This window comes from the organism of the source record quoted next, unplaced genomic scaffold (assembly GCF_019419815.1).
Source record: "Pyrus x bretschneideri cultivar Hongxiangsu unplaced genomic scaffold, Pyrus_bretschneideri_v1 Contig71, whole genome shotgun sequence".
Taxonomy (NCBI): Eukaryota; Viridiplantae; Streptophyta; class Magnoliopsida; order Rosales; family Rosaceae; genus Pyrus; species Pyrus x bretschneideri.
The window spans coordinates 985,716-1,006,054 of NW_025999811.1; the positions used below are offsets into that span (position 1 = coordinate 985,716).

General features: G+C 37.1%; 3 protein-coding genes, 1 non-coding gene and 1 pseudogene across 4 annotated transcripts; 2 read left to right on the forward strand and 3 right to left on the reverse strand.

The window, feature by feature from the left end:
* Positions 1-673: 673 nt before the first annotated feature.
* On the reverse strand, positions 674-5,408 carry LOC103959927 (probable polyamine oxidase 4). Its single transcript, XM_009372308.3, has 10 exons — positions 5,267-5,408; positions 5,040-5,155; positions 4,783-4,871; positions 3,977-4,090; positions 3,502-3,589; positions 3,312-3,397; positions 3,114-3,216; positions 2,845-2,942; positions 1,366-1,795; positions 674-1,165 (listed from the first exon to the last, which is right to left on the reverse strand). Exons 1-10 carry the CDS (start codon positions 5,304-5,306, stop codon positions 848-850), a joined length of 1,482 nt encoding a protein of 493 aa, XP_009370583.2. The 5' UTR covers positions 5,307-5,408; the 3' UTR covers positions 674-847.
* A 2,716-nt stretch (positions 5,409-8,124) lies between these two features.
* Positions 8,125-12,314, forward strand: LOC103959926 (protein SET DOMAIN GROUP 40). The gene is given in 7 exon segments (XM_009372306.3): positions 8,125-8,325; positions 8,423-8,573; positions 8,697-8,828; positions 8,924-9,064; positions 10,210-10,476; positions 11,669-11,686; positions 11,688-12,314. Coding segments are annotated over 7 exon segments (1,446 nt in total). The 5' UTR covers positions 8,125-8,191; the 3' UTR covers positions 12,291-12,314.
* Positions 12,315-13,820: 1,506 nt separating this feature from the next.
* On the reverse strand, positions 13,821-13,921 carry LOC125472722. The gene has a single exon (XR_007254645.1). It is a non-coding gene; the product is annotated as a small nucleolar RNA Z103 (small nucleolar RNA).
* Positions 13,922-14,038: 117 nt separating this feature from the next.
* Positions 14,039-14,124, reverse strand: LOC125472725 (annotated as a pseudogene).
* Positions 14,125-15,291: 1,167 nt separating this feature from the next.
* Positions 15,292-19,727, forward strand: LOC103959924 (sucrose synthase 5). Its single transcript, XM_009372304.3, has 15 exons — positions 15,292-15,615; positions 15,846-16,000; positions 16,153-16,345; positions 16,461-16,579; positions 16,657-16,873; positions 16,969-17,064; positions 17,155-17,328; positions 17,442-17,558; positions 17,645-17,811; positions 17,908-18,132; positions 18,222-18,788; positions 18,880-19,018; positions 19,121-19,203; positions 19,352-19,381; positions 19,475-19,727. The coding sequence occupies exons 1-15, from the start codon at positions 15,382-15,384 to the stop codon at positions 19,488-19,490; spliced, it is 2,532 nt and encodes an 843-aa protein (XP_009370579.2). The 5' UTR covers positions 15,292-15,381; the 3' UTR covers positions 19,491-19,727.
* The last annotated feature ends 612 nt before the right edge of the window (positions 19,728-20,339 follow it).

The window sequence follows — 20,339 nt, forward strand, 5'->3', positions numbered from 1 at the left end:
TATGTTATTAATAGTTAACGTGCATAACAGATCAGAGATCTCGTGAGACTTTACATGTAGCATAAAATTGTAGTCATTGTTGTAGCTTACACATAAAGAAACCTATGCAGTTTTTAAACAACGTCATCGCGCCTCTCTTTGGTTCATAGGCTAAAATCTCCAAGCCCCTTTAAATTTAATCTACTTCTTTCTTTATACATAGTTCCACTGCAAAAACTACGATATATAGGCCTACCAAAGAATTTGGTACGCTAATCGCTCAACAGCAGTAAACCAGGGCTTCAAACTAGTGTCATCTTTTTCTCTCTATGTTTGCTACCAAAGAATTTGGAGTCTAGTATAATATCGCTTGTTAAAAAAAAAAAAAAAAAAGAGGTTAAAGTTGGTTTTATATTACAAACGGTCACAACGCCCAACTAGAGTACCCACAGTAATGCGAATGATGTAAATAAGGATATTGATATCGAATATTGACGTCATATCAACAACTGTATCGTTCATGTTATATCAACAACTTTATACTAATGTACCATTCGTTTATGACTTTATACTAATGTACCATTCGTTCTCGCACTTCCATGGGAGGTCGAACTCGACATGCACGCATTTGTTAAGAGGAAAGCAGCACTGAGGAGTGAGGTGATGAAACAAAAGTTAAAGAGAGGAGAAAAGGTAGAGGCGGAGCTCGGGTCTTCGGGTTTTCCTTGACCCGGTTGTAAGTTTACTAAAACATCTCAAAACATTGCAAGTTAATGAGGGTTCCTTGATAAATCCAAAAGATTAAATTAGATCAACAACTTTGAAATTGTAAATCCTATCTTTCATGTCTGAAGTATCAGAAAATGGTTCACATCCTTGAGATTTGGAGGGGAACTGTTGCTGCTTCAAGCACTTCTTCCATAAGGTAAGCATGCTGAAGGGTCTCCAAATTACCGAGTTTCTGCAACAGATGCTGCTGACAGTTCCCAGCAGCCATAACTCCTGCCGAGTAAGCTCCGTGTACAGATCCTTGGTGGTCCATGCTAACAGCTTCCCCACCGAAAAAGAGATTACCCAAAGGTGCCCGAAGCCTCTCATATATATCTCCTGGCTTTCCAACCAAATCCAACGAGTAACATCCAAGAGAATTCAGGTCCGTTCCCCATCGTGATACCAGATATTGAACCTGTTAAATAGAGACCAGTAAAAGGTAAGTCCACAAATTTTCATATGAGTAGACTCCTGAGCACCGGCATTGAGAAGAAATTTAATCCTGCTGGCTGACTGCTTAGGGACTGTCGCTTTTTTTCAGTTACCTATGGTACAAATTTGAGAAAATAAAAAGATGACCAAAAACTGAGAAATATCTGGAAACGAAGAACTTACCGGTTCAGTGGCATCAGGCAACATCTTCTTAAGCTGCAACATCACAAAATTAACGGCAGCATCATTCGTTAGTTTTTCAAGGTCATACGCAAACCTTCCAGCAGCCATGTAAACGAGGACCGGATGGCCTGTGGCCTTGTGAAGATTGAGAAAATAACCACACGCAAAAGAATTTGGTGCAACAATGCCCAAGAGCTCTACATTTGGCCAGAAAACTTTCTCAAACCGTAAGGCAACTTTGTTTTCATTGCCCACACCGAGATCAGAAATTGCAGCAACCTTCCACTCAGGCAACTGGGGTACGAACTCAATCAACTTGGCTTTAAGAATCCCATGGGGTACTGTTATTATAGCAGCATCTGCAATGAAGTTTCTTCCGTCCTCAATTGTGACCATCACCTTGTTAGACACATTTAGTATCTTTATCACCCTGATTATCAAGAATCGCAAAAATTAAAAACATAGTCTTCCCTAAGAATGTGTGCACTTCTTAATTTACTTATCTTACATTTGAGAACTCAAAAAGCATAAGTTATTATAAGAAGTTGCACCCTAAACTCAAAAAGGATACGTTCACAAAAGGATTGGTAATACTGAGTAGAAGAAACCTAAATTTGTCGTTAAATAAACCATTGCAATAATCAAACTATCAACGTATTCTCTTGAAGTGAAGAGAGAAGAAAATACAAACTTTTGTATTATTCATCCATCCAGACTTAAAAAACTATCATAACCAACGTACGACACCATCTGAGCTTTGAGGCTGGGGCAGTCATACTGATATGCCATAGGCTTCTGTTTCGACTGTTTTACCAGCTCTCTTCTTAGAGATAAGAGTTGTATTTATCTTAAGGCGTATTTGGTAGAATAAAAAAAATCGAAGAAATTGTCTTGCATAGAAGACTCTAGTGTCAAATATCTCTTTGGAGAGCCAATACTGTAATAATATAGATTGCATATTTCAAAATTATATCCTATCTGTATCTGTTAGGACTGAAGATGGAGTGGAATTAGGCAAAACCAGCGAACCAGCCACCATATTCTAGTCATCACCCAGTAAATTCGAGCAAAGTTGAAGTACAACCCAAACTCAAAGAAGCCCGAGTCTTTGGAATTGTAGGCCCTAACGAAACTATATATATTCAAAATCTAATGTAAACCTTGGAAGCTATACACACAAAATGATAAAGCTAATCCATGTAACAAAGCTTGTCAAGGAATGAACAAGCTAATTTTATAATTTGAGAACCAATGGTGGCAGAAAGATCTAGGAAGGAGGGGCGTTAAGAAAAACATAACTAAGAACATCACAGCAAAGATGAAAGTTCAGAATCCGATTTAATGTCTTTGACCTCAACAAAATGTATATATATTGCTACCACAAAGGGAATTATGCCAATTTTTTTGTTTGCAGACTCACAATACACCCATGCCAACTTAAGTAAACGCATTTGTCAATTATGGTACATGCACACATACCTGTGATTCAAGCGTACATCAATATCTTTTGCAAGAGCCTTTATTATTGGGTCATACCCTTGCACCATAAGTCCATGACCACCGGATAGAACATGCTCCTGTGTAACAAGTACCCTCAACTTGTAAGCCTTCATGAATAGATAACTCAAAGGTACCTAGACTTAAATGCATCATGATTACCCGGCCGAAACAATTCATTCCCCATTAAAGAGATCTCTCGCAAGGTAATTACCACAGAGGCATCACTTGTAAGGAGATATTGAACTAACCTGATCCCAGTTTTTTAGTGATATTACATCTGCATCTGCAGCAAACCACGCTTCCATTCGACATATGTACCATTGTAACACTTCGTGAGCAAGTCCGTTTTGTCTACATATGGTGGGAGTTAAATCAGTAAGACTAACAGATCAAACAATGAAGCATAATACAATAAAATGTGTCCTAATTTACTTTGTTTCCAATACCTTAATTCAGGATGCCTATCCATCACAACAGAAATTGCTTGAGAAACGGACATGTCATCGGTATGCTCATTCCTTACTTTCTCAGTCTAGAGAAATAAACCGATAAAAGTTTGTTTGCAGATTCCATCAGAGCTAGATTCATAATTAACCAGAAAATCAAAGCACCCGGATTGCAGTTTAAAGATTCTACCTCTTTGAGAATTTTCGTGAAAGTATCACCAACTTCAACGACTATCTTTTGAGAAACTTGGCAGCCATCCGTATCAAAAAGTGCAAAGCTGGAAGGTAAAACAATAGTTCAGACTCAATATTAAAATTATTACAAAGGAAAATGTCATGGCATGATTCTGTGGAAGATAAAATTTTAAAGAATGCAAAAGATAAGGCCTGAATTCAATTTTTTCCGCTGCTTCAAAGATGAAAATTGCTAAAAACAAAATAGGAATTTAACGGAGTTATGTGAAACATTGAGAGTACTTATATCAGTTCTAATGACATCAAATGGAACTTTCCCAATGGTTTACACATCCTATGATTAAATAAATCTATATCAAGTAGATAAAAGGAAGACACTTCTACCTCTTAAAACTTGTGTGCAACACATTTACGAGCATAAATCCAAAGTCCAGTCAGAAAAATAGTAACTTAATCAATGATATGATTACCTTTCCAAATCGTGGTCATACAACACAGAGTCATCGCCACTCGTACGGTATAGAGTAAGTCCTAAGCGGCGTATCAGTGGAGCCAAAGGATTCTCGTTGCAAACACCATGTAGCCTGAAATAAAATTGAAGACAGTATTATACTATTAGCTTCAACCTAAGTTAATCTTCTTCAGTTCTTCAAATGCAATGCACAACTGGAAGCGACAGCAGCATTTTAAAACCTTTAATTATAACTTTTAGTAAAAAGGATTCCTTTCAACACTGAGAGAAGCATACATACTCCAAGACCCAATTTATAATAAAAGAAGCAGAGTTCATGCTGATGAATACAATGGACGAGGGAAAAATATAATAGATTTACTTAAATCCGCTCTAGTCCTCCTAGGCACCCACCTAGCCGCTAAGCCCCAGCCCACCACCAATAACGAGCTTCTATGCTTAAAGAATAAGTAGAACTAATTTCCAAGAGTAATGCTCATAACCTAGGAAAAGCCACATTAAGTGTAAATTGTTTATTTCTAACCCTTTTCATGTTAATAGGATTCTATGCAATGGAACAGGAGATAATCTCAATCAAACAGCAGAAAGGATTCAAATACAGCATAAAGCATACAAATTAAACAATGAAACATAAACTAATGCCACGGGAACCAAATTAAACTAATCAAACAGCAGGAAATTTGTTCATTAACATGTACAACTATATTAACCAACCAATTTGGTAACAAGAATGTAAAACTATAAAAAAAACAACCAAAAAAAGGGAGGTCCTCAAATACTCAGAACTAAAAGCAATGAAGTTACCATGATGCTCCCATATCGACTGGACAACCAAATGAGTAGTCCGTATGAATCCGGCCACCAAGTCTGTCCCGTGATTCGAGCAAAATCACCTGAGAAAATGATGACATAAAGTTAAGACATTGCTGAAATCAAGCAAGATACAACAATTTTTCAATCATTCCTGAGGGGTCTAAACATATTCACATATACACAGAGAGAGAGATAGAGAGAGAGAGAGAGAGAGAGAGAGAGAACACTAATAGTTGCAGATCACTGACCTTAAAAGATGCATCATGGAGAATACGTGCAGCAGCAATCCCTGATATCCCACCACCAATAACAATAACAGAAGGGCATGCATTCTGTTGCCTCCCAATGTGAGACGAAACAGAGCCTACTCAACACAAATATCACAATTTTCAGACCAAAAGCAACAAACTTTTTCAAAAATAACAACCCAAATTTTCAAATGGAAATTCAAATTATACAAAGACAGAAAGCATACCATCAAATAATACAGCAGAGAATGGATCCTTCGGGTCCATTGGAAATTTGGAATTGAAAAGAAAATTGGGAAACGAAAAGAATTGAATTGAATTGAAATTTTAATTGAATGATTAATTCAAACAAAATTTGGAATTTGGAATTGTGGGTTTCAATTTTCAGGGTGTATAGGAATCTTGGAGACTAATTGGAAAGAATGACAAAGAATGAATATTAGAAGGCCTGCAATTATGCGGCTGAGATTGGAAGAAGAACAACTACAACGCAGCTTCTCAAACCAGCTCATGTCATTTATCATGTCACATATGCTCTCTCTCTCTCTCTCTCTCTCTCTCTCTCTATATCACAATTCGAAACGGAAAGAAGAAGAAGAAGAAGAAGAAGAAGAAGAATCGTCTCTCTCACTTCTCTGCAACAATGGCAAGTTAAAACTTTCAACCAGATGTTAATATGGCATGAATTCTGAATTCCCTTTTCGGTCAAGGGGGGATGAAGGCGACGAAAGAAGACAACCCAAATCGCCAATGCGACGGCCAATGGCCAATTGGGCGAATATTATTTGAATCTTCAAGCTCGGATCCAGCAGCGTCCAACTTGGACGCAAACTGTTCAATGTTTATAAGCCTAAAGGATTGTAAAGTTTGTTATTAATTGAGTTTTTTTAATTAAATTATTCACAGATATTTTTGTCCGATTTTCTTTTTAAATTATAAGTAACGGCCGACTCTCTGCCTCCGCACATGTTAGATTTACACATCAATCATATTTTTATTTTTTCATGTAATTCTTACTTTATCACCTTTGAGTAACGTGATCTTTAATACTTTGCTACTTTTAAAAAAAATTCGTCTCAGTTTCATTCTTAAACTTTGATTTTTTGACACTTTAATATCTCTATTGGGCTTTTTGTAAGTTCTGCACTAAGTGATAACATAACCTAACTTTAGTCTACCATATTTGTTTAGAATTAGCTAGACACAATGCTTAGATTTAGGGAACCAAAGTTATATCACGTCATCGCTTAACAGAGAACATGATGAAAAGTTTAACGGAAATATTAAAGTGTTATAAAAGTCAAATTTAGGTGTAAAACTGAAAAGAAAAATCAACGTCTAACAGAAGTATTAAAGTGCTAGGAAATCAAAGTTATTTTGACTACTTTTTGGAGATACGTATTGGCCAAGGCCGCCTCTAATTTGCATGATTGATGCATGTGGAGAATATATGAAATCCAAAATTGTAGTACAAGTTGGAAGAGAAAAAGCCAAAAAGGAGGGAGGCGAGATTAAAAGTAGGCAAATAAATATTAGGGTTTGGTTGATTACGATATTAATCTTGATAGCATGTGTCATTTTATTACAGAGCAAACAATAATTATATTTATACATCTTAGTGCAGGTCTGAGAATTTGGATTGTTGGGTTAATGAACAATGTGCTTCTCTCTTAGTACTCTTACTCATTTGTTTCAAGTTCCAACTATATTTTGCTCATGTTACTCATTGTTTTGAATTCAAACTATCTTGTTATATCGACGTATTTTCTATTTGAATCCATTTTTAGGTTTAGTAAATTACGAATGTATTGAATCTACATATATAATAGCTACGCTAGGTAGATCAGCTTAACGATAGCGGCAACAATTGTGACATTAATAGCGAAGGTGACAAATAGGCTTGTAAATGTAAACAATTTAGGTCTGCTACATCAAAGTCGGGACAAGAAGCAACATCCCCCTAGGGTCGCTCTGAGAGTCTTCTTTTTTCTTTATAAGCTGTTGGTGTCCTCTCTTTGTGAGAATTTGTAGTTTTTTTTTTTTTTTTTTGGTTAATGGTGGTTTGTTTAATTAAATTTGTAGGCCTGCTAAGTCTATATTGGGCTATTGTATATGTGGTTGCATGAACACCTTACATCAACAACAACAACAATAATTAATAAGAATAATAATCTATGCTGTTATATATTAAGAGAATTCTCCCTGCCAACCAATATGATGATGAACAAGAGTCTCAAAGAAACAAAAGATAGATAATATAGGAATCAATCAACTAAGAGGAACGAACTTTGCTCAACGTTGTTAATTGTGAAATCACCTGACACGAGCAAGCCAATTGATTATAAGGAGAAAACGCTCTCTTCTTAAGATTATTTTTTTTAATTCACTATTTGACTGCTTTAAAAAAAAAAAAAATTCAAAAGGAGCCCTTTATATAAGGAAATTACTTACATTTTCTAGATTATTAACACCAATATTATGACTTGAGAATCACTCAACTAAAAGCAACGAAGCTCGCTCAACGACGTTAATTGTCGGATCATCCGACACAACCAAGCCAATTGATTAGAAGGAGAAAACACTCTCTTCTTAAGATTAATTATTTTTTTAAGTTCACTATTTGACTGCTTTTTATAAAATTCAAATGGAGCCCTTTTTATAACTTGAAATCACTCAACTAAAAGTAACGGAACTTGCTCGATGTCATTAATTGTGAAATCACCCAAGACCACCAGACTAAACCTTGATTGGAAGGAAAAAACACTCTCTTCTTAAGATTAATTTTTAAATCGTAATTTCACTAGATCATGAGATTTACATGGTAGAAGAAAAAAATTTGAGTGAACAAAAAAGAGAGTTTTAATGAAACACTCATGATACTGTTTATGACATTTTTAGCCTAAAAAGTCACTCTTGGTAATATTTACTTACACATTTATTTTATCATTTTGGTTAAAAACTAAATTTTCAAGTCATTTTCGTTAGTTTTCTAAAATAAATATAAAAAAAAAAGCTATTAATTTTAATTTTAAAAAAAAAAATCAGTATTGTTTATTTCCATTTATTTTCCAAAAGCCCATGTCTTTAACAGCCGCATTCCGATCCATTGCAGCAAGCGTTGAGGTTTGCCAACAGTTCGCTGCTGGTGGGAGATGGAGCAAGGAGAAGGAAATCTCCAACGGCTTTTGAAATGGGCATCAGAAATTGGAATATCAGACTCAACCAGTTGCCAAGCTTCGTGTTTGGGCCACTCTCTCGCCGTCTCCTTCTTTCCTGATTCCGGCGGGTATGCAATTTCTGCACTAACATCCACGCTCTCCTCTCCTCTCTGTAAATTCACCAACTTTCTACTCTCACAACAACTCACAGAAAAAATGTTGCAGGAGAGGTCTGAGTGCTGCTCGTGATCTTACAGAAGGAGAGTTAATTCTCAAAGTTCCAAAGTCCGCTTTGATGACAAGCACAAGTCTTTCACTGAAGGATGACAAACTCTCTCTTGCTCTCAATGCTCATCACTCTCTCTCCCCTACCCAGGTTTTTTTTGGAACTCATTTTTTTGAATTTTGATAACCCAATTGTATGTTTTTGCTGAATTGAAAAACCCAATTGTTTGTTTTTGGTGAAATTAAAGTCCTTTATCGTTTTCATACTATGCAGATATTGGCTGTTTGTTTACTGTATGAAATGGGGAAAGGGAAGAGTTCATGGTGGCACCCTTACCTGATGAATTTGCCTCGCAGCTACGACATTCTAGCAACTTTTGGTGAATTTGAGAAGCAAGCTCTGCAAGTTCAGTTGCATTCTGCTTACTTACTTTTCTGTGTGTTTTCCTTTTGTTGTTGGGATTTAGGAGCTAAAACATTTTTCTTTTGCAATATTTATAGGTGGATGATGCTAAATGGGCTGCTGAAAAGGCCACATTGAAGGCTGAGGATGATTGGAAAGAAGCTAATGCGCTCATGGAACAACTTAAGCTCAAGCCTCAACTTCGGACAATTCGGGCATGGCTTTGGGCTTCTGCAACTGTGAGTATACACTCTTTCCCGGGTTTGAGAATGATCATGGTGCTTAGGGTTTGAGATAATTGTTTGAATGAATTAATTTTCCGTTTAACCATTCTGTTATATCAGTAAGTTTGTTTTAGGTATCTTATAGTTTCGGAATTGCCTGTGTACAAAGGAGCAACTATATTTGGGTTTCAGAGTTTTCTAAAAATGAGTACACAGACATGAAGTTGCCCACCTTTTCTTTTAATGAAAGATGAAATACGTTAATAGGGTTTCAAAGATTACATTTTGGATTATTGTATATGATTTGGGAACCTTTCACATTGATAAATCACAGATTCCCCGATGAGTTTTGGCTTTTTTTAAACCCAAAACAAGAACAATAGGAAATCATATGTTTCCCAATTTAATGGTGCATTAAACTAAGAAGCATTGAACAGGACTGTATGGCTACTTCTTTCGCATCCAACCACAAAGTAATTGACCAAGGATCTTATACCTTCTGATGCTCGGCTTAGATTTTCTCGATGTGAATTCTATACTCTGGAAGTAAACTCATGTAGCTAACTGTCTGCTAAATGGAAGTCTAGCTTATTCAAAATATCCACAGCTGATGTAAGGGTTGCATATATTAAATATATATATATATATGTACATTATACATATGAATTTCCATTGTCTAAGTCGCTAGTTTCAGAATTCATTTAACATTCTTGGCATATTGTCCATGTCATAAATAAATTGATTTGTGCACAAAGGAGCAACTGTATTAGGAATTCAGAGTTTTCTACAATGAGAACACAGACATTAGTGTATCCAAAATGTAATGCAAACTATGTATCTCTCTGTTCTAGTTTTGTTTCTTTGTTTTCTTCGGCCTCTCTTTCATTTTATTTTCTCTGTTCTCTCAGTTCACAACAAGAAATCTGTATGTTTCATGTCATTTACAATATTCAATGTGACATCTTATTTGTCAGATCAATCAGTTTCACTTATATATCACTGACTGAGTTATCCACATTATTAAATCACATGTTTCACGGTGTACAGTTTTGTTGGTTTAATGAACTGTTTAGTAGTACTGTCATGTAATGGTTGGACCTTCTGGTTTTTTAATTAATATTCCAATGTTTCAAATTGTTAAATTGTTATCTTATTTAAAGATATCCTCAAGGACGTTGCATATACCATGGGATGCAGCTGGGTGCTTATGTCCTGTTGGAGACTTATTTAATTATTCTGCACCTGGAGAAGAGCCTTCTGGTTGTGAAAGTATGGAGCATGCAACGCATGACTTGGTGAACGATGATAGTTCTGGTACGCTGGACGTGGACGCTTCTGATTCACGAAGATTAACTGATGGAGGGTTTGAGAAGGGTATGGACGCCTATTGCTTCTATGCTAAGAAAAGCTACAAAAAAGGGGAGCAGGTAATATGTTCTTTTTTGTCTCCTCTTAAAGATATCATTTATTGCTGCATGATAGCTTCCAGGTACTCATTGTCTTCTAGTTTTGTGGGCTATGTCTTACTACATTGAAATATTTACATCTCTCTTCCAGTTTCAACTAATCTCTGAATCCTAAAGTGCTTTACATTTTTACATTTCTGACATAGTTTGACTTTGACTGGCAAATTTAAGGTTATTTATTAGGTTAACCTATCTTTGTTTCTTCAAGATATCCGCTAAACCTTGATATTTACTTTTACAGTATTTGTGGTAGATGGTGAACCACCTTGGTAAAGCGTTTATGATTGATTTGATGTAGACCATAAGGTGGGTGTTGCCATTGGTTATGATGTAGAAGATAACTAAAAATTTAGCAATCAGAGAACCTATAGGCTATGTTTGGGTATGGGATTTTGAAGTTCCAAGGTATCGAGGCCAAGCAAGGAACGGATCACAAAATGTTAATAGGAGGGATTAGAAATGCACCACATGAGCAGTAAAGGTATATGAGAGGAATCTGTAAATGACGACTTGGAAGGACTAGTTTACAAATCCCTCATACATGCCTTTGCAATGCTCATGAAGTGCATTTCTAACTCCACTCTACACATTTTGTGGTCCATTCCTTACTGACTTGGACTCAATCCCTTTGGAGTTTGGAAATCCCTCACCCAAACACAGAGAAAAGAAGTAAAATAAAATTCAGAGTTTGCTAGTGGTCTGGAGTTAGCATGGAAAACCAGAGTTTAATGGTTAGAAAAGGTGAAAATGGAAATAGTAAAAAGAAGAAAAGCTTGGAAGATGCAGTCATGCTTTTGGTGATGGTTGAATAGAGAATCTGGTGTGGATGGTTTGGTTTTCATTTTGATCAGATTTTTAATTTCCAATTATACGTTACAGTAGTAGTCTGGCTGCAGGTGCTTTGGAATATCCAGGATATGGTTTGGGATAGTAGTACTGTTCTGCATTAGCTGGTTAACTAGGCTATCTTTCTGAATCTATGTAGTGCTGTTGTGAAAAAAGATAAAAATGTTTATAGCTGTATGAGTGCATATTACTTCAACTTTGTTATGACTTCCTTGTATAGGATTACTGGGATCCATTTGGTTTCATTAGGGTTTTTTTTAGTTCTTGAATTGGATTTTTCTAACCGATACTTCTTTATTGTATGCAGGCCCTTTTAAGCTACGGAATCATACACGAATCTGGAGCTTCTTGAGCACTATGGCTTTCTCTTAAATGGAAACCCAAATGACAAAGTTTTTATTCCTTTGGAACCTGAAATATATTCGTCCTGTTCATGGCCTAAAGAGTCATTGTATATACATCAGAGCGGGAAACCATCTTTTGCTCTACTGTCAGCTTTGCGATTATGGGCAACCCCACAGAACCAGCGAAGGTCTGTTGGACATCTTGTTTATTCAGGACTCCAACTCTCAATTCAAAATGAGATGTATGTCATGACATGGATATCGAAGAAGTGCAACACTATTTTGAAGAGTCTGCCGACATCTTTTGAAGAAGATCGTTTGTTATCAAGTGCCATTGACAAAATCCAAAATCTCGAGTCCCCTTTGGAGCTCAATCAGTTGTCATCCACTTGTAGAGATGAGATTTGTGCTTTCAAATCTAATGTTGTGCAGAAGGGAGAAAGAAGTAGTATGCAGTCAAGGGAGAGGTGGAGATTAGCTGTGGAGTGGAGGCTCAGTTATAAGAAGATCCTGGTTGATTCCATTTCTTATTGTGATGAAACTGTAAGTTATCTCTTTCATGAAAACAACTCGGTCCAAAAATGAAAATCTTCTGCTTTCTTTATTTCATTTATTTGTTTTGATGTGATTAAGAGAATACATTCAGATTGGGGAATTCTGGTGAAATACTGGGTAATATTTTGCTTGTAAATAACTAAATAGCGAGTCAAGGGGTAGACGCTTGAGGCGAGAACCTTAGGCAGCGGTTGATCAAATTCAAACAATTAGTCACATAGAAAGCTAGTACTGTATTTGCACAACACATCAAAATAAACTATCCTAATCTGAAGTCAAATAAGTAGTACTGTGATATAGGAAGGCTCTGGTTTTCGGTTTCTCTTCCTACAAAATTGTGCATCTTTTACTAATAACCATCACTTCCATCTTTGCTTCTTGTATCGTTAATTTCGTTTTTGCTCAATATTATGTCCTTGATTCAAACATCATTTTCGTATTACGGAGCTAAACCGTGTCATGGTCATGGGGCATAGTGTAGAGCTTTGCTTGATCATGTAAAATAGGCATGTGTCCAAGCTGCTTTGGCTTTGTAAGTGTTGTCCAAGCTGAGTGAGTTAATGATCTTACCATATACGAAGGAAATCCGGGACTTTGCGGTCTTCCATTGGCAACCCAATGTTTATCGGGATCCAATAGTAAGGACCGCAAAGTTGAAGAAGTCGGCGAAGGCAATGGAAAGATGGGTTTGTACATAAGTATGACATTCGGATTCATCGTGGAGCTTTGGGTTGTTCTTGTGATTTTAGTGATAAAGAGGACCGGAGACATTTCCATTTCGAGTTTTGGTAACAACATGGAAATGCTTGGCTTGTTCAGGAAGAAAGAGTGAACATGAAAGACAGCAGTAGTTACTTGTAAGGTAATTATTAAGGTCTCGAAATTGTTTCAGTTCTGTCTTGTTGAGTTCGGATCCTTGCCGATTCTCTTTGCGAGGATCTAGAAATTCATGAATCGTGTTCGTTTATCGTAAATTATGCGTTTATAAATCATTTTAAATATTTTTATTTAAAACTAAACATAAACAGTACTTGACAAAAACTGATCGCTCGGTGTCCAATAAACGAACACGATTTATAAATTACCATCATCCTCACCAAAAGGATCCAAAGAGGATCCTGTTGCATCATCCTCGCCAAAAGGATCCAAAGAGGATCCTGTTGGTGTCTTGGTTGGAAGATGGTGTTTTTGTTGTTAGATTAGATGATAGATTAACCACGGACCTCAACATGATTGAAGTGATCCCATGGCGGTCGAAAAACTTAAAAGGCACTCAGCATTGCATTTTGCGTGTGCTGCTGTAATCAGCTGTTGATAGCTGCGCAATATGTCTCAGCAAATCACAAATGACTAGCCTTCAACGAATTGACAAACTAAAATTTTACACACTATTTTCGATATGGTTGACAAATTGCAGTCTCCATGATTACAACCAAATCAAACCCATCAAAAAGGTCCAAAGGAAAATTGAGAAAACATAACCAAACTCAGAAAACAAAACTGATATCAGTCGAGTTTTGGACAAAAAACTGAGCAAAATCTTAAGAACAAATAAAGAAGATGGATCAGATACACCTGGCTTGGTGGTCTCGCAATACAGAGATATAATTCGCTCAGTTATTTCAGCTTCGATCATTTGGGGAAATAATCATCACTTCCATCTTTTCTTTTTCATTTTTCAACAACAGTATCATAAAACATACACTAAATTAAAAAACACAGAAGAAATTTAGAAGAGACAAAAAAAAATTAAAGATGGTGGATTTTGGAGATTTGGGAAAGATCAGAGTTCTGGCTTGGAAATTAAAAATAGCACAGGTTTGAATCAGCTTCGATCATATGGGGAAAGTAGCATCACTTCAATCCCAAATCCACCCCCATATCAAAAACCCTAATTTCAACACAAAATTAGGAAAAGCACGCAAAATAAACGAAGAATAAATAGAAAGACGAAAACCTTGTCCGAATCTGCGAGAGAACAAACAACAAGAAGGCCCTCAACTATTCACAGAACCCGTATGACTATGGCGTCGGCTCATACTCAGCGCCCAATGTTATGACGGCGATGGTAATCAGTTTATTCGACGCCCATTTTTAAAAACCCTAACCCTAATGTATAATTAATCCTACATACTCACAATAACAACGCAGCTGGAAGGCGGAGAGAGATGAATAAGTCGTTGGAAGGACTGGAATTTATAGGCCCTCGCGAACTGCTTCGAAACCCTAATTTCGTTTTTATTGTAGCGGCGAATGCCAGGTGTACGGCTGATCTTTTGTGTCTTTCCATCAGCGGTCGGTGTCGGCCTATTCGATCTTGTGTCACATTTTCTCCTCCTTTTCATCGGGCTGTGGGCTTTGAAAAGAAAAGCCCAAAAAATAAATTGATTTTTAGGTTTGAGCATATGGGCTCGTTTGTAATACCCAATTATTTTGATTGCAAACGGCGTTTCACTGCAGTGGCGAAACGCAATAGATAGATGGCGTTTTACTTCAATTGGAGTATTTTTGCTCACCATCATAAATTATAGTGTATACTTACCACCATATTTATAACCATTAGATAATTTTGAATTTCAAAATTCGTATAGTGGATAAGCGCAAATCTCAAAATTCAAACTTATTTAACGGTTATAAATAGAACGGTGAACATTACCATGATTTGAGGGTGGCGAGCAAAAATTCACTCGTCCCAAGTATTGCCCCTTTACAAATACTACACAGAAACCAACGAATTTTGTTACTTATGTATCGTGGAGACACCATCGTTCGAGATTCTTTCTTGTGCCAACCAATACAAGAAGAAACAAAGAAGGAAAGAATGATACCAGTAAGTTGCGTGGGAGAGAATGAACACTACTTTTCAAAACCAGAATATCTTCACTTACAGAGATCACATTCTTTTCTTTTGCAAAAAATGTTCAGATTTCTAAAGCGCTTGACGAAACCAAAAGCAATCTGCAACAATGAACAAGCCAGCCGCATCGCATACGTCGTACGTAATGAATTCCGAAAGCCGCCTATAAATGCAGAAACATAAGCTCAGCAACCCTCAAACTGCTTCATCTTTTAAGCATTTGAAACCTTTGCCTCTTTAAAAAGAAAAATATTTTACACAAAAATGGCTTCTGCAGCAGCCATCAAACGCTCCGATTCCATAGCTGATACCATGCCGGACGCCCTGAGGCAGAGCCGGTACCACATGAAGCGGTGCTTTGCAAAGTACATCGAGCAAGGAAGAAGGATCATGAAGCTTCACCATCTGATGAGTGAAATGGAGGCAGTCATAGATGACAAGGATGAAAGAACCCAAGTTTTGGGGGGTGTTCTTGGCTATATATTGTGTTCAACTCAGGTTTCTAATTACACACTTCTTTATATATATATATGTTCTTTCATTTTGGGGGACTAACTAGAATTTTTAACTGTTAGACCGTTAGTTAATTAAAAATACAATAACTAAAATTTAATGGTTAAAAACTCAAGGGTATAGGATACTCCAGAGCATCATAGAATTTTCGTTAAACAAATAATTATTGGTTTTACCTTTGACTTAATGAGATGTTTACTTAATATAATCCACAGGAAGCTGTTGTTGTTCCTCCACATGTTGTCTTTTCAATAAGACTAGATCCAGGATATTGGGAATTTGTTAAGGTCAGCTCTGAGGATCTCGCAGTTGAGGCTATCACTGTCCGAGAATTCTTGAAATACAAAGAAGCTTTATGTGATGAGAAATGGTACATGTTTTTTTTCCTTTTTACAACACGATATTCTAAATTACTCAAATCTACGGGGAGCGAGATTTGATTTTGGGTGCAAGGGATGATGATGAGCACACTACCTTCGCTAATCACCAACCAGCCTAACCCCCATATGCTTTTCATTGCAGGTCAAATGATGAACATGTATTGGAGGTGGATTTTAGAGCAATTGATTTCTCTACTCCTCACTTGACTCTATCTTCCTCGATCGGAAATGGAATCGATTATGTTACCAAGTTCACCACTTCAAAGCTAGCTGGAAAACTGGATAATGCACAACCCCTTGTGGATTACTTAGTTTCACTACACCATCATGGAGAAGTATGGGAATCACAGCAATTTAATTTGACAAAAAATAAAATTTGATGCAGAGAAACTCAAATTTCATTCTAATGATAAGGTTTGAAACATAGTTTATGTGATTTTGAATTTACAGCAACTTATTCTAAATGAGACCCTCAACACGGCTTCGAAGCTTCAGGCGGCTCTGATTGTAACAGAAGTGTACCTCTCAGCACTTCCTAAGGACACACCATTCCAAAATTTTGAACTAAGGTGACTCTTCCTCTCATGTTCTATTTGCCGGTGTCATGTAAAGTAACTTGCAATCTGAAACCGAGCGTCATTTACAGGTTTCAGGAGTGGGGCTTTGAGAAGGGGTGGGGAGACACTGCAGAAAGAACACAGGAGACGATGAAAATACTTTCAGAAGTACTTCAAGCTCCAGACCCATTGAACATGGATAGGTTTCTCAGTAGGCTTCCCACAATATTCAATGTTGTAATACTCTCTCCCCATGGCTACTTTGGCCAAGCGGATGTTCTTGGCTTACCAGACACGGGCGGGCAGGTATTAATTTGAATACTGTATCCGATATGCTAAGTCTCTTTGCAAATGGAATTCGTTACTGAGACAAAATTTTTTGAATCTGCCATCGAAAACAGGTAGTTTACATTCTGGATCAAGTGAAAGCTATGGAGGAAGAATTGACCCTGAGAATTAAGCAACAAGGACTTACTGTGAAGCCTCAAATTCTTGTGGTATGTTTCATATACAACTATGGACGATTTGCTTGGAAGTTGGAAGGTAGTTCGGTTTATTTAACATTATCTAACCACTGGCTACAATAGGTGACAAGACTCATACCAGAAGCTAGGGGAACTAAGTGCAACCAGGAGTTGGAACCAATCAATGGCACCAAGTACTCTAACATCCTTAGGGTGCCATTTAGGACAGAGAAGGGGATCCTACGCCGTTGGGTTTCTCGTTTTGACATCTATCCCTATCTTGAGTTGTTTACACAGGCATGTTTTCCATCGATATTTAAGTTCATACTTTTAGAGTGCTCAATTATTGATTTTGCTCCTTATGTACTTTCTCCTCTAAAATAATTGTTCCATTTGTTTCAAACTACTAGGATGCGACTGCCAAAATCCTCTATCTGATGGAAGGAAAGCCGGATCTTATTATTGGAAACTACACAGATGGCAATTTGGTGGCGTCTCTCATGGCTAATAAACTTGGGATAACTCAGGTCACTGTTAATTTATCTTATAGATACAACCGTAACACATTTTTCTCCCACTTTGTATTTACTAACCCGTAGCGCGTTAAAACCAGGCAACTATTGCTCATGCTTTGGAGAAGACCAAGTACGAAGATTCAGACATCAACTGGAAGGAGTTAGATCCCAAGTATCACTTCTCATGCCAATTTCTTGCTGACACAATCTCAATGAATGCTACAGATTTTGTCATTGCAAGCACATACCAGGAAATTGCAGGAAGGTTAGCAAAATTAACCAGCATTCATATGTTCGGACACCCTTACTAAATGATTACATTACAGTTTACACCATAATGTACTTGGATGTTGTTTTGCAGCAAAGACAGACCAGGACAATACGAAAGTCATACTGCATTTACGCTCCCAGGGCTCTGTAGAGTTGTTTCTGGCATCAATGTATTTGACCCCAAATTCAACATCGCTGCTCCTGGGGCGGATCAGTCTGTATATTTCCCCTACTCAGAGAAGCAGAAACGGCTCACTTCATTCTATCCTGCCATTGAAGAACTACTGTTTAGTAAAGAGGATAACAGTGAACATCTGTAAGTCCTGGACTAGCAAATCATTCTTTAAGAATTCAAATGCTAATCAAAAGTAATCTAACGTCAACCTGAACCATTTTCTTGAACAGTGGATTTCTAGTAGACCGGAAGAAACCTATCATCTTCTCAATGGCAAGGTTGGATATTGTTAAAAACATTACCGGGTTGGTTGAGTGGTACGGGAAGAACAAGAGGCTGAGAAATTTGGTTAACCTTGTGGTAGTTGGTGGATTCTTTGACCCTTCGAAATCAAAAGATAGAGAAGAAATTGCTGAAATAAAGAAGATGCATACACTGATAGAGAAGTACCAACTCAGTGGTCAGATCAGATGGATAGCAGCACAGGCTGATAGGAACCGAAATGGAGAGCTCTACCGTTGCATTGCTGACACAAGGGGAGCTTTTGTGCAACCTGCCCTGTATGAAGCATTCGGTCTGACTGTCATTGAGGCAATGAACTGTGGATTGCCCACCTTTGCAACCAACCAAGGAGGCCCGGCTGAAATCATAGTTGATGAGGTCTCTGGTTTCCATATTGATCCTAACAACGGAGATGAAGCAAGCAACAAAATCGCTGATTTCTTTGAGAAGTCCAAGACTGATGCCGCATATTGGGACAGATTTTCCAATGCAGGCTTGCAGCGCATATACGAATGGTAAATACACAACCTCTGCATCCATACTTATTTGGTTAAAAACCAACATCTTTTTCCATGGAATTTAAAACAAGTTATCGAAACTTTGTAGCTACACTTGGAAGATATATGCAAACAAGGTGTTGAACATGGGGAGCACTTATACTTTCTGGAGGCAGTTGAACAAAGAGCAGAAACAGGCAAAGCAAAGATACATCCAGATGTTCTTTAATCTCCAATATAGGAACTTGGTATGTTACAGATTATGCTTATACATAGGATGCATCCCATATCTATTTCTCATTCTATTAAGCTCGAGACTTCGACCCTAATTTTCATCGGCATTGTTGCAGGTGAAGAATGTGCCTGTCCCAAGTGACGAACCTGAGCAACCAGCTGCGCCAAAGCCAACTGCCAAACCACAGACCACATTAAGGCATGTGAACCTGAGCAACGAAACTTTATGAACACGTGTTAAATGCATGCTTATCGTTCTAAAATGCATCTGTTAACATGACCTCTCTTATTTCTCTAATCACATTGTACTGTTCATCCAAAACTAACAACAAATGATTGATGTGCAGCTCAAGGCGCTCACAGTCTCGATTGCAAAGGTAAAGAGTAAGATCGCCACAAACGGCTTGCTTTCAATCTTTTCCCTAAAGCCAGCATAAACTGAAAATTAATTCTTCTCCGCATAATTTCAGGTTGTTTGGAAATTAAGGTCAAATAAAGGGAGCTTGATCGAGGATTGCCATTTGAGCTACCCAACTGCAATACTTATACTGCCTCTTCTGTTTCCTATACATTAACTCCCTATTATTCATTTGCAAAGAAGAATTATTGTTGCATAACCATTGGAGCATGAAAGTTTGTTTTTATGTAATAAAATTATACCAAATTTACAGTTTGTGAGGCTTTCAATTCATATTTTCAACCTCACGGTTCGGTGTTAGTTCATTTACACTTTGTGATTTTATGCACGATGAACTTAGTAATATTTTTTTTATTTTAGAAGACGATATTTTCTAATTTAGTTTAATTTAAAGGGAGTAGGATTTGAACTTGGTGAAATTAAAAAACGGAGGGAAATAACACTGCCCTACTCAATTAGTGTAATCAACATCTAAGATTTACTCAATGACACTACATGGTGATTAATTAAACTTTCTAACTAAATTATTATACCATTTTCAGTTCTTCAATTCGTCTGCCGTAACAATTTAATTCAATTCAACCAGTGTATTAAAAATAACGAGATATTGTAATACCAATTTGTCCTGCTCACATCGATCAATTTTAATTTTAAATATTAAAAGCAGGTATAATTAACAATCTCTTCTTTTTAAGCACTCTCTCTCCCTAATCTCTATAACTATCGGGGATTCTGTCCCTCCCTTTTTCCTCTCCTCCCTCACTTCCTCTCCTCCCTCACTTCCTCTCACAGTTTTTTCTTCTTCTCTCTCTCTCTTTGTATTTTTTTTTTCTCTTTCTCCAAAGATGAAATCTTGAGCGTTCAAACAAGAGGAGAGAAGAGAAGGAAAAAAGAAGGGAGATAATCCTTGTTCAAAT

What these genes read in the sequence shown, in the direction of transcription:
- LOC103959927 (XM_009372308.3), bottom strand. Translation starts at nt 5,306, where the DNA reads ATGGACCCGAAGGATCCATTCTCTGCTGTATTATTTGATG. An exon ending in GATAGGCATCCTGAATTAAG is followed by an intron (nt 3,217 to 3,311) that starts GTATTGGAAACA and finishes CACCATATGTAG; the next exon opens with ACAAAACGGACTTGCTCACG. An exon ending in CACTAAAAAACTGGGATCAG is followed by an intron (nt 2,943 to 3,113) that starts GTTAGTTCAATA and finishes CTTGTTACACAG; the next exon opens with GAGCATGTTCTATCCGGTGG.
- LOC103959924 (XM_009372304.3), top strand. Translation starts at nt 15,382, where the DNA reads ATGGCTTCTGCAGCAGCCATCAAACGCTCCGATTCCATAGCTGATACC. An exon ending in TTCCAAAATTTTGAACTAAG is followed by an intron (nt 16,580 to 16,656) that starts GTGACTCTTCCT and finishes CGTCATTTACAG; the next exon opens with GTTTCAGGAGTGGGGCTTTG. An exon ending in TGAAGCCTCAAATTCTTGTG is followed by an intron (nt 17,065 to 17,154) that starts GTATGTTTCATA and finishes TGGCTACAATAG; the next exon opens with GTGACAAGACTCATACCAGA.